This window comes from Vanessa atalanta, chromosome 30 (genome assembly GCF_905147765.1).
Source record: "Vanessa atalanta chromosome 30, ilVanAtal1.2, whole genome shotgun sequence".
In the NCBI taxonomy this organism is placed as follows: Eukaryota; Metazoa; Arthropoda; class Insecta; order Lepidoptera; family Nymphalidae; genus Vanessa; species Vanessa atalanta.
This window is the reverse complement of record NC_061900.1, coordinates 4,276,283-4,290,742: the sequence shown is the minus strand read 5'-3', so window position 1 is coordinate 4,290,742 and position 14,460 is coordinate 4,276,283. Positions and strand designations below refer to the sequence as shown.

At 35.8% G+C, this 14,460-nt stretch overlaps 1 protein-coding gene across 4 annotated transcripts in view; it reads left to right on the top strand.

The window, feature by feature from the left end:
• LOC125075261 overlaps positions 1-14,460 on the top strand; it is a 48,904-nt gene that overhangs the window by 20,217 nt on the left and 14,227 nt on the right. For 2 of the 4 annotated variants that reach the window (XM_047686958.1, XM_047686959.1), the window contains 5 exons: positions 913-979; positions 1,805-1,939; positions 2,680-2,753; positions 7,419-7,464; positions 9,196-12,732. In XM_047686958.1, the coding sequence (XP_047542914.1) occupies positions 913-979; positions 1,805-1,939; positions 2,680-2,753; positions 7,419-7,464; positions 9,196-12,447 (3,574 nt within the window). In that variant the 3' untranslated portion in view covers positions 12,448-12,732. Of the gene's footprint in view, positions 1-912; positions 980-1,804; positions 1,940-2,679; positions 2,754-7,418; positions 7,465-9,195; positions 12,733-14,460 lie in introns of those variants that run through there. The other 2 variants (XM_047686961.1, XM_047686960.1) reach the window with 1 other exon arrangement.

The following is a 14,460-nucleotide window of genomic DNA, read 5'->3' as shown; positions in this document are numbered from 1 at the left end:
AATTAAATGTTTTTCTTGTATGTACAAGTGCTTCAATATAAAAGTATTATATAGTTCTTTTTACAAGTGATCAATAATGTACTTTATACAAATAGGCTAGTACCAAGCGGTAGATGTACAATTTTGCAAGATCAATTAGATTATTGACACCGAGTATTGTAAGAAAGTCAAATATTACAGTCTGATAATTATATTACATACATCATATTAAAAAATATATGCAACGTGTGAACAGTCTTAAATATCTTTAAGATTTGTACTTTATTTCAATATTATATAACGTTGAACGTTCCTGTGTAAAAATCATTTATCTTTTGTAGTTCTCGTGTTAATAAATGAAGTTCTGCTATGTAAAATTTATTTTTGTTTAAATCCAGCTCAGTCAATGTTTAATATGCTCGATATTGTATCCTGTATTTGAAGGAGCTCATACATTTCAAAATATTCTATGTTATGGACGCACAATACATGTTTTAATGTTTGGAGCTTATTCCGCTCTGCTTCTGTGTAGTTTGGTGTACACATGATAAATTCTCATCCACCAGATACAGGTTGCCTCTCGTCGTTGAGCATGAGATGAATTATGAATACAAAATCAAACTTGCAATCATTTTTTAACATTCATGTCTTGTAATCACTGGGCCATCATGGCTCTTTAGTTTTTATAATTGAACATGATGATATTTTTAACATGCGGCAATTCATTTTTAAATATTTAATACAGTATATTTAGTATGTAACCTGTCCGGTGACGCTGTAGAGGCCACTCTGGTCGACAGCAAATAGACCATTCAATGAAAAAAAATATATTGTGTATAGAAACAAAAATTAAATAATAGTTGTTTGTAATAATAGTAAATTGAAATCAGTTTTTTTTTTTTTTTTTTAATTAATTTTTATCTGTTGTTACAGGAAGCTGGAGGAGGTGTCAAATGGTGAAAATAATAACGATGATGATATCGTAATTGATGATGACCTGGTTAGTTCTCTAAACTTAACTTTTAGTATTTTTTTTTTTTAAATAGATGTACAGACCGTTCTGATTGATGTCGGTAAGTGATCACTGATCATTGAAAATTCATCTCTGTGTGAAAGTTTGTCTGGGTACCGACCACTCCTGAGATATTATTAGTATTTTTGTGTTCCGGTTTGAAGGGTGAATTAGCCAGTGTAACTACAGGCACAAGGGACATAACATGTTAGTTCCCATCGTTGGTGGTGCATTGGTGATGTAAGGAATGGTTAATAATTCTTAAAGCACCAATGTCTATGAGCAGTGATGACTATTGATATAACATGAAATAAAAAAGCGGCCAAGTGCGAGTCGGACTCGACCATGAAGGGTTCCGTATTTTATTTAGTTGATCGAATGAATGAAAGGTAAATTGCGGCTTACTTTTAATGACGACCCGGGACCTCGGAGTGGTTTATCGGGCGTCATATTTGAATTAAATATCGTTGTTGACATCCGATTTCAGATGTCGCCCCGTCTTTGTTTAACTTCACATTCTACGATATGTGGGAAAGAGATGAAACGAATGCGATATCGAAATTGGCTTAACATTCGCTTCGTCTCTTTCTCACGGACGGGTTACTGTTAAGTTAAAAAGAGACAGGGCGAATATTTCATGAGTTTCATGTCATCGTACTTTGAATGCTTTGACGTACCAAAACGATATTCATAGTTTTTTAGATGCGCTTAAAACGGTTACTCGTCAACATCGAATCGACGACATCCGATTTTAGACCAGTTTCATTATATCGGACGCATGCCTACTCCGAAACTTTTTGTATCTCTTCACAGGGTCTTTTGGACGACGGTCTCGACACGAATCTGGTGCTGGAGATTGAGGAGTTGAAGCTGAAACATCTGAAGCTCCAGGAGGCTCAGATACAATGCAAGCAGAGGATGCTGCTGCTCAACCGTATAGGGAAGAACGTGAGTGTTCACAGTTTTACAGATCATAAAGAAAATTTTGATCTTTCAATTTAATATAATACTTATAACACACAACCGAACCCCCCCCCCCCCAAATCCGTAATGCGTTTTGCAGGGCAATGTCGGACTATCGAATTTGTTGGATTATACAGCACTACCTAAAACCCCCCTATGAAATAAATTCTTTATTAAATTGTAACAATGTAATAAATTGCAATGCTTTTTATTTCTCTGCACGTTTACGGCTGGAGCTATTCGAAATGAGACGATAACCGACTTTTTATCATTCAGAATCAAGTCAAAAACACGTCGAGACCGTTAAGGCGCATTTTCATTGGTCGATAAGTCGGTAGTTAGCCCGATTGCGGGGAGTACCCGCATGCGAGCTAACAACCAATGAAATCCACTGGTCGATAACTCGGTCGATTAAACGTGTGCGGGTGATATCCGCATTCATATATTGATATTTATATATGCGTTATAGAAATCTGACGACCAGCGAAAACGATAAACTCTTTGCGGGCCCTATGGCATGCGTTACAGAAATCTCCCGCACCCCGAATGCGGGCCTTATCGACGAATGAAAATGCGCCCTTATGGTGGTGGCGCGTACAAGTTGTAACCCGCTCGATCGTGTATTAGCGAAAATTGACAAAAAAATATTCAATAATAATGTCGGATAACAGGGGCCGGATTACCGGGAGTCCACTGTATTGTTTGTCCAATGTCTCTTGTTACAGACAGCTCAGAAACCCGCGGTCAATAGGTGCATGTTGCCCGATGGGAGGATTGTCGTTCGCAACACAAACGAAAGGTACGATTTTTGTATTACAGATCCTGGAGATATTCCTTTTATTGATCGACTAGCTAACCGTTTTATGGTACAGACAAGTATGGAGGGGCAAATGGAAGGCCTGATGTTAGGTGGTTGACATTGGCGCTGTTTGAAATGTTAACCATTCCTTACATCGCCAATGCGACACCATCCTTGGGAACTAAGATGTTATGTCCCTTGTGTAGTTACACTGGTTCGGTCACTCTTGAAACCGAACCAGTGTAACTAGTAGTGTACTTGAACCGGTAGGGGAGGGCGGGGCTGGTACTAACAAATTTTGTATTATGGTTTATATTTTCATTGATAATCAACTATTTCGTTTTATTTTTTATTGAAAACGTGCTTGGGTTATTCAGCTATGATATTAGTAACAAAAAGCATCAGGTTAGTAAGTGGTTTCAGAAAGAGAGCCATAAAAACCAAAAAAGTCATTTGTTAATACACACCCCGCATCTGGGGCAAATATTAACAGAGCTGGGGTAAGTATTAACGTAAGGGGCAATTATTAACAGAGATTAAAATTTTATCTAATACTTAAATAAAATGTCACTCACAATTCATAATGAAAATGTTTTATTATCTTATATGTTTTAATGTTTTATATGTTTAACAAATCAGTAAGTTTTATGATAGGAACTGAAAGAATATAGTAAATTCTTTTAAATCAACACTTAGTAACAATTATTGGTACATATTAAATGTATTTAAGCCTAAAAAAATTAACACACTATTTAAACTTAATGTTTTAAAGTAACATAAACTTTTTAGGTTCAACAGTCTTTAAGTTTCTTAACGAGATAGAAAAAATAGTATTGTTATAAATCTGCACTAATCAACAATCATTAGAGTGTTTTTTAGCCTACAAACATTTGCTTAAATAGTTTGAACTTAATAATTAAGATTACTTAGATTTAAATCACATAAACTTATAGTATCAACAGTCTTAAAAAATCTCAATGAGTTACATATATAAAAAAAATAATAATTAAACAATACAGTATTAAATCTCCTTTGTATTTATAAACAATTATCACAGTGCTAGTACTTCTTAGTATCAGACAGTCTTTAGATTTATTAAAAAGGTAACTAGTTCAATCAATCTTAATGTAATTTGTACTTAAAACTAGACAGGAGATAGGTACTCCATATCAGGCAATAATTAATCAGAATATGATTTCTCATCATCTGAGTAACAGTTGAGGCATATGTATTTTCTGGTATCACCTCTAATACAGGTGACATGAGCCCATCCTTTGCATAAAATACATTGTATCCAGTCAAGTCCAGATGTGTCTTTATTGTAAGACTCGGCGCAAACTAAACAGAAGCAGTTATCTTCTTCACTAACATCCTGTAGAATATGCTTCTTAACCTTTTCTACTTCTACTCTCCGGGTTACTTTACCTTTACCTTTCCCCTTTCCTTTGCCTTTACCCTTATTTTTAGTTTCAGACAGACTAGTTTTTATCTTTTTTGATGATTTTAATTCTGCTTCCTCCTCTAAGGCCAATTTTTCGGGAGTATCAGTGAGTATCGTTGATTTCCTTGAACGCTTGCGTTTGGATTCGACACGTGGAGGTGCTTTTGGAAATGGTCTTATTGTTTCTACGTTAAATTTTTCTGTTTGCTTTTTATTTGACGGTCCTGGTTCATTTGATGATCCTGGCTCATTTGTTGGAACGTGTGATATTTGATTAATAACCTCTGAAATACTTAGGTCAATATCAGGCATGTTATTCATAATTTCATTTTGGATTGAAAATTCTAAATTAAGTGATACTTCTTCCGGATTGACAGAACTATTTCGAGGCTGAAGTGATCCCTGGTTTTCCATCGAAGCAATATTTGGATCGGGACGATCAGTAACAAATGATGGTTGAAAGTCACAGTCTTGAAAGACATCTTCATTGCACGGCCAAATGCCAGCTTTTTTAAATGAGTTGATGATATTGTTTTGAGTGAATGCCAGAGGAAATGCTTCTTTCACAATTCCAGGGAGATCATAGATCGTCATGGTCTTCCCAGAATGATTAATCATCCAGTTTGTTTGCTGCCGGCTAATATAATTTTTAAATGGTCCATACACACCAACATCTAGCGGTTGAAGGTTATGGGAACAATGTGGAGGGAAAGACAAAAGAATGATGTGGTTGTTTTTTGCTTTGGTGACGATGCGTGTGGAGGACATTAACATGAGAATGATGATTATCTAACAGCAATAAAACTGGCTCATGCTCTGATGTTTTAACATGTTTTAGAAAGTGGTCAATAAATATAGAGAATTCTTTTTCAGTCATCCAACCGGAACTATTTCCTACACCCACAGACCCGGGTGGCCCATTTTGGACGAATAAATCACTATATCTGATCCGCGGAAAAATGAACATACATGGTAGGAAATTACCAATAGCATTTGCCGCTGCCGCAACTGTCACTAGAGTACCCCGTTCTGCAGATGTGACTGCCCCTACCTGCTTGGAACCTCGTTGAGCTACCACTTTCTTGGGTTTTTGTACCGTCGTGACTCCAGTCTCGTCTACATTCCAAATTCTATTCGGAGGAAAATTGTATCTTTGAAGCACTTCTTGATATTTTTCGAAAAATGAATGAACATTGGTACGGTTAAAGGATGTTGCTCTGCTTAAGCTGGTCGCCTCAGGACTTCGAATAGACAAGGATGGGTTGCGCTTCATAAAACCAGTAAACCAATCTTTGCCAGCCTTTCCGTCTCTTTTCCAAGATGCTGGAATATTGTCTATCTTGTATCGAATGGCAAGCTCGTAAGCTAATTTTTTGACATCGTCTGGTAGCAATCCAAAATAGATATTAGAACACTTTATTAAATAATCTGCTATCATTGTTTCTTGCTCAGAATTGAAAACTAGACGATTTTTTTTATAACCCACTTCAACAGAAATTCCCTCTCTTTTTTTCTTTACATATTTAAACAGCGTTACATGACAAATATTGTATTCGTTAGCAACATCTCTATATTTCCTGTTCTTTTTCAGAACTTCTTCCGCTGCCATCTCAAATACTTCTTGCGACGTAGACCCCCTTGTGCTTTTCCTTTTGTAATGCCTCATTCTATAAAAAAAACACACTTATTGCAAAAAAACACTCGTTTAATATCACATACCTACATGTGGGGTAAGTATTAACATGTTAATACTTACCCCACTCAATTTGTTAATTTTAGCCCCGAGGGCACTTTTTATACTTTATCAATTATAGAAAATTATCTATTCAAAATAATTACAAACAAGTATAATAGTTTTAAAGTCAATAAAATAGAATTTCACTAAGGATAAACTTTGACTTAATTTAACCAAAAAATAAATCTTAAATCAAATTATCACGAAGTACAAAAAGTTTAATTATCTGTCAATTTGAGGTCACTGCGCACAACTATCACTAGCGACGGCCGGTCGACTACTGACAGGTCAGGACATGTTCGGCTTTGTATATAGTTATACTAAACGGAGTCTCATATTTTAAACACTTCACGTTCGGCAGGAATAAGTTTGTTAATTCTTACCTCCGTTAAAACCAGCCCCGCTCTCCCCTACACCACATAATCATTATCACATTCCTGCCTTTATCTTTCATAGATTCAAGTCATTTGTAAAAAATACATCGGTAAAGAAGGCATATTATTCGATACAAGATTATATTGATGATAAAAAAGCGTGGAGTTAACGCTCGTTGACTTCCAGGCAGGAGACATAACATACATATATAATTGTATTCAACTAACATGACTGTATTTTTGGATGTTGAAAAAGAGTAACTATTGAATTTCTCGCCGGTTCTTATCGGTAGAATCTACATTCCCAACCGGGTGGTAGCTTTACTTTAAATAGTTTGTTAAATGACGATTCAAAAAGTGCTTGATTTTATCCCAATTTTACTTGGGGTCGGCGCAGCATGTCTTCCATACTTCTCTGTCTGACGTCATCTCACAAGTAACATTCTTTCTCACATACACCGGATCACAACGATACTAAGTATTACTGTTTAGCGGTAGTATATCTGATGTGTGGGTGGTACCTACCCAGGCGGACTTGGACTAGTAAAGATCTGTTTTAGAATCATCAGCCTCATAATCAGCAGCCTGTAAATTTTTCCCACTGCTGGGATAAAGGCCTCCTCTCCCTTTGAGGAGAAGGTTTGGAGCACATTCCACCACGCTGCTCCAATGCGGGTTGGCGGAATACACATGTGGCAGAATTTCGTTGAAATTAGACACATGCAGGTTTCCTCACGATGTTTTCCTTCACCGCCGAGCACGAGATGAATTATTAACACAAATTAAGCACATGAAAATTCAGTGGTGCCTGCCTGGATTTGAACCCGAAATCATCGGTTAAGATGCAGGCGTTCTAACCACTGGGCCATCTCGGCTCGAATACCTGTTTTAGAATACCTGCATTTAATTGCCTGTCAATACCGTTCAATTTGTTTAAGATGTTTTACATCAGAGATTTCATTTTTGTCTCGACAATGTACTCATTTACTCTTCTAACCAATGGTAAAGGCAATAGGCAATGTTTTTTTTTTATTACAGTAGTTATATGCAAAGGTCCATCGTCATAAATCTTTAAAACAAAAAAAATACCTTAAATTTATTCATTTCATTCACAGAACGGAACAGCAGGACGTCGCGTTCAGTTCAGCGGCTGGTGATTCGGTGAGTAAAGGATTTGTTCTTGTATTTATTTTTATTATCTAATGAAAATAATAATATTAAAAGTCCCGTATTGTACACCAAAATTAAATAAAAATATGCAGTCTTAAAGTTATACCGAATTGTTTAAAAACTATTTCCATTTTTTTTTTATTTTCTCGATGACAGCTCCCGTTGAAAACTTGAACGAGCGTCTTTTTTTGTTACACTATGTATGTGTTACTGTAAAAGCTCGAACTACGGTAAATCTTAAGATTTTCCAGTAAAACCTAAGATTTACCGACGTGCGTCGGTAAATGTAAGTATTTATTATAAAGGGACGATTTTTTCGGACTTTTTGTCATTCCAAACCTAACCTAACATGTAAATCCAAATCCCAAAGTTTTATGGACATTACCATTCATAATAGATTTACCGTAGTTCGAGCTTTTACAATGACACGTGCATTATTTTATAAAAATGACGTTTACACGCGTACAAGGTTATACCAGAGTCGGAGTAACTGATGGGGATGAAGCTATATCGATAGACTAGACGTAACACGATAACAGACCCGAATTTTTTTTTACAAAATGTAAGAAAATAAACTACTGCCGGACTACTTTTGTACAAATTTATTATACGTTACACGTGTCAATTCTTGATTGATAATGCCGACTTCTTTAAAAATTTTCGAAGCCGTTGCAAAATAAGTAGGTATAGGTAGGTACTCGACAATGAAACGAAATAATTAAAACGACAGGTAATCTTTATGTAAAGAAAAAAAATATATATTGGACAACATCACATACATCACTCTGATCCCAATGTAAGTAGCTAAAGCACTCGTGTTATGGAAGATCAGAAGTAACGACGTTACAAACACCCAGACCTAAGACGACATAGAAAACTAATGAACTTTTTCTACATCGACCACGGAGGTCGTCATAATAAATATAAGCGATCGATATCAATACTTTTTGGTCACAACACTACAACTATCGAATTAGAACTGTCATCGAGATGATAAAGAAATGGAAATAGTATGAGGTCAGATGAGGCTTCGTTCTATAAATTTGCTATATAAACTGATTAATTGAAAGATCAACAGTTATCACGTCAGAGTAGGTGATTAATGACGGTGTTTGACCTGGTAGAGTGCACGTGAACTGTCAAAGCTATTACGGTTAGAGCCTAGCATCTGTTTCTATCAAATATTTGTTACAAATCAGTATTATGGAGTACTATGTTACTGCATACGTCCATAATACTGATTAGTAACTTTCAAACCGACCTATTTCTCCTAATCATCCAGAAAATATCGTTTATGTAATTGTACTTTTGGTTTTTATTTAAAAAACAAGAGTTCTTCTTTCTTCTCATTTCATTCTAAAATATAGTAAAGTTGAGCGAGTTTAATCATTTCGATTTGTTTTGATTTGATAGGAACAGTTGCAATGCTGTAACCGTAATAAAATCAATGATCTTACTCATAAAACGAGAGGTTCGTTATGATATTGAAACTTTTAAAATAATTGCGTCGGTAGATAGTTGATATTTTCTTCCAGATGTCAGTGAACAAGGTTAAATTATTGAAAATGTGTTTTTTTTTTTTTTTATTTATTTATTTAAAACATAAAATGATATCGATAAAGGTATAATAGATATCTAAATGAGTAGAGTCGTGGTAATTTATTGAAATAGGTAATAGCAAGAAACTTTGAGCTCTGACAACAGTAGACGATTTGTCAACAGAGGGCGATGAGCTGCTCCTGTGAACACAATCCTTGGAACGAACCAGGAACGTCTGACAGTTCTACGCCCTCTACATGCGTTCTGTGTTCGAAGGACAAGGATAAAAAAGATAAGTCTGATTTAGACTTTGATAGATATGTTAAATCAGTTAACTCCGTTACGAGATCGGTAGATGTCAGTCAGAAATCAGATAAGTTTAAAATGAGGGAAGATACAAAGAAAGCTGCGATCAGATCGGATTGTACTAAGAAAAGTGATCGTTCAGACGATAAGAGAGACGTTAAATTAGTTAGAAGGAGCGATTTAACTTGTGTTTGCGATAGCGACGACGATTTCGATGAAACGGATAGACTGATACAGTTGAGGGATTACGATTATATAGACATAGTAGACGATAATATGAAGATAGTTATTGCATTGTCTGGATATCCTAAGTCTAAAATGCAGCTCAAGCAAATGGAGCGGTTTCAAAGATCTCTCCACGATGTCATGGACATGCAGTTGAAAGCGGGTCTTCTAAAGAAGACGCCGACTTTCCTCGACTATTATCTAAATAGAGGAGCGATCGTTTGTATCTGCAAGAATGTCGATAGTAGAGATTGGGTGGTGAGGATAATACCAGGTCTGCAGGAAAGGATGGGCAGTAATCTTGTATTGTTGAAAGCGAAAGTGAAGCGATTGTGTCTGGGTGTGATCAAAACGCCCAAGTCCTCTTGGCCGGCAACCGCTCAGGACGCGTTTAAACTCTTGCAGTACTTTAATCCGAATTTGAAGACTCATTTATGGAAAATATATTCGCAGAAGATCATCGACGATGTCGAGAGTACGTCATTTATTATAGATAGGGTTTCAGGTGAATTCATTCGCGGTCCAAGTTTTAAAAATGTCATAGATTACAATCAGATGGTTTTCGAACTAATGGGCAATACTGAGATTTATTACGACAGTTATCTATCAGATATGAACGAAGATCTGTCCAGTGTTGCGTCTAGGGTTAAACTTTTGCAAGAAATTAAGTCAAACGATTCTACTCCCAGGAATCTTGAAATAAAAGATGATAACGACGAGGAGAACGAAGGAATTAATGATTATCCAGACGAAGCAAGCGATAGAAATGAACAGACGTTTGAAATTAAAAGGTCGTCCGATGATCAGAATAAGGATGTCGATGCGGATAAAGGATTAGACGTAACTGTGACGAAATATGTGTCAGATGATCAAAGCGCTTGCAATCGAGATGATATTTGGATCACAGAGACTGATAATTTAAACTGTAATAAGACTGTTTCGAATGAGTCGAAAGAAGTTGAAGTTATCGATGCTAGTACTTCAACGATCGCAATATCCGAGCAAACTGAATCATTTGCGGAGAGTTTTGAGACCGTCACGGTGAAGAATAGCAATTTAAACATCGACAGCAGTAGAGGCATTGCGTATAACAGACGTACGAATTATTTACACGTCGAGAATGAACTCAAAATCTCATTAGTTTTAGATGGTTATCCGCAGAATAAACTGGAAGGTACGCATATAAGACGATTGAAACATCTATTCAAGGATTACCTTCATAAAGATATGAAGTTGCAGCGTTTTTGTAATATGATAATACCTAAATTCCATGATGTATATCTGTCCAACGGCGCTGTTATATATGTCTGTGATAGTTTGGAAAGTCGTGACTATTTAATGGAATTGTTACCCAAGTTCATTAACTCTACAGGCTTGAAATTGAATTTCAGAGACGTTAACAACTTGGTCAGGTATACTAGGATCATTATGAAACTACCCCAAGAATTGTCTAATGTCGAATCTCACGATATACTCTACGCACTTAAAATGAAATATCCAAAATTGAATCCAGATGGTTGGAAGTACTATTCTGATGTCGCCGGCAAACAGAAGAGACAATTCGGCGTCGATCCAATATCGCTGGAAGTCATCAAATGTCCAAGTTTTGATCCGATATACGAAGGGAAAACGATTAGTTTTAGAATAATCGATAGACAAAAACGAGACAGTACGAAAAGTGACTGTGACTTCAAAGAATCGGAATACGAAAATGACGAAACTAAAAAACTGAAACAAGAATTGTTACACGTCATGTATAGTCCGATAGAATCGGATATCATGAATGTACCATTGACACGTATTAGGACAAATCACTATTCCGATTTGGTTGCGGACGATTTGAAATTATACGTCGGACCAGCCAACTATCCCGAGACTCGTATCGATGAAATGGAATTTTATTCCATCAAGAGAACTATGAATAATATTGTTTTTGGTAATTACGACGGATGCTTCGAATCTGTACCGCGATTTCGTGACATATATTTATTTGATGGTGTGATATTTATTATATGTCAGAATATGAGCTCGAGGGTTTGGGTCGAGGAAAACGTTGCAAATATAAATGCAAAAATGTCAATGAATTTAAAGGTAACGGAATTTCGAGGTGCGGTAGGTATTATAAGTATGGTAGTGAGAACAGATAAGGATGCCGACGAGGTTATATCGTTACTGCAAAAACAAAATCCGAGATTACGAACAAAGTTTTGGAGAAAAATCAATACTGTACACACTCGGACGAAACTCGACGTCGTCTTGCAGATCGATAAGCTCTCGGCTCAAATAATAACAGACAAAGACTTCAACGGTACGATCGGAGATGACAGCGTGGAGTTCAAACTGGGACATTTAAAATCGATGCTCAAGCCTAAAATGAGTATTCACGATAACTCAAATAACAATATATCAACAGGTAACTCTTCGCCTTCAAATCACATTCTTGCCGAAAAAACTAATCCCAATATTAAAGATGAAAACGTAAAATTAGTACAGGAGAAGTTCAATTCGACGTTCTTCGATAAGGGAAACGAGGAGAATTCTCCGAGATCGATGAGGAATCTCGGTTTCAGGGAGAGTAACGTTTTCTTCTACACGGATATCGATAAAAATTCCGACAGGGATTCCGTGAAAAGTTTTCGCAACAACGCTCAAGGTCATTGCAAGATGGTTTTGAAAGTTCCTATGAATATTCTACCTGAATCGAAGGACGGTCTTGAAGTAATCCTCGATCTTTTGGAAGATAAAAATCCGGGGCTCAATACCGAGCTGTGGAAGGTCGAAAAGATATCGCAAAATAATCGTGGTAAATTTAATATTTTAATTGACAAGCATTCCGCGTCTATCATAAAGGGGGAGGGATTTGATCCGACCATAGGAGGAGAGAGACTTAAGTTTCTTCTCTAAGTATGTATATGTAACCGTTAAATTTTAAGATCCGTAAGTTTATATTGACAAATATTGTGGAAGGGGGGAGGCTTCAATTTACGGTTAAACAAAATTTGGACAGTTTAAATCGTTTATCTTTGGTAAGTTTAGGGCTGTCGGTATCAAACGTCATAAACCAGGATTCGAAGTTGGACATAGGGACTCGGTTTAAAAACAGGACACAATTTGTAGTGAATAGGGGTTTATTGGAATAATTGGGGCTTGAGGCTGAGCCGTTAGGCCGTCCTAAATGTCGGGATTGGAAAAGAGGCGCGCGAATTTTTAAATTAATCATCTTATTTGGAAGCCACGTCACGAATTCAAATCGTCTCGGTATTGTGTGACGATACGATTTTTTTTGTTAATACGTCAATTTAAAGATTAATTATCACAACTAACCCACGCCTTTGATGTCGTTTTCGCTTTTGTTCGGTCTCTTTAATACATTTGACTTTTGTTTTATAATCTTTGCTGAACGTCCTTACGTAATTAGTCGTGGTATACTCGTAAGAGACAAATCTCTTATCTCTCAATTTGTTGCTATTTAAATTTATGTCATGAATAATTAATTCATGACATAAATTTACTTATTACTTTAGTCCTAACAATACATGTTGTATATCGGTTGTATGTTTTGACATAGCTTTGTTTTTTTCTTTCAAAATTAAAATTGCTCTAGAGAGAAAGAGACAAATGGATGTTTAACTGTTCGTCTTTTATATATAACGTTTATTATTAAGGGCTTAGTGATTTTTATGTTTAAATAATATCTCTCTATATAGATTCTTTATTTATAAAGGCGTCCATTCACGTTAAATTAATAAATAAAAAAAATAAACTTGATAAATGTCATTTAATTTTTCTGCTGACTATACTCTTAGTTCTGTCACGCACACTAAGACACCGTGTTAGTTCGAGCGTTACTCACTCACACTAACGATTGTGTAACGTGAGGGGAGGGGTGTCGGTGTCAATAGTTCTTCCCCTTCTTCTCTTTTACTTCTTACGCGTTAGTTTTAACGTTGCGTTTATTGTAATATTATTTTGTCTCTAATTTTAAGTTATTGGTTATAATAATTATTTCTTAGGGTATCAACGGTGCCATATCGTTTTAAACTACGTAGCATTACAATTATCACCTCGTAAAATCCTAGTTTTGTCAAATTATTAAAAAAAAAAAAAGAAATGTATGTTTTTGCTAGAACTATTTTAGCTTAACTGCCAATACCGAAAAGTCGTATGTTATATAAAACAATCATAGTATTTTCATTGTGTATATTCTGATAACAAGAATCATGGTTTTTTGGTGTATGACCTTCTAGCACCAGACCACAGATTTGATTCTCAGAAGATCAGATTCTTATCTCAATGTGATACGATTTGTTATTATTATCCAAATTGGTCATATTAGAAGTCAACGCTCAATAGCGTTACTATACTTATACTATAACAATTATGAATTCAAAAGTAACTCTGTCCGTCTGTTGCTCTTTGACGACTGAACCGAATTCGATGTAATTTGAAATTAAGCTTAAACTCCAAGTTGGTCATATCGACTCGTAGACGCGATCGTAACAGCGGGTTCACAACCAGTTTAAAATACGCCAGTGCTCATAAATTTCGTAATTTATTTGACAATACTTTTATTAGGCGTGTTTTATCTCTTTCGTTCATTATTTTCTTGTTCTTTCTCTCATCACTCTACTGCTGATACGTTTCTCACTTCTGCTATTCTTATTCGGTGAATCGTTTACGTTCCAAATGAATTTATTATCGATTATTTTTTTTTAAATAATTATTATGTATGTGACTATCGAATTTTTAGTATTTTCTGATAATTGGTACGACGCTATTGGAGGGCAGTTCCATGCTGTTTAATTTAATGCTAGGTCGATACAATGTACTCAGATTGGAAAGTAAATATCGGGCTATATATATTTCCCATATATGGGGGATTAAAGGCTGGACCGATTTGTTTTGTGTTTAAGTGGG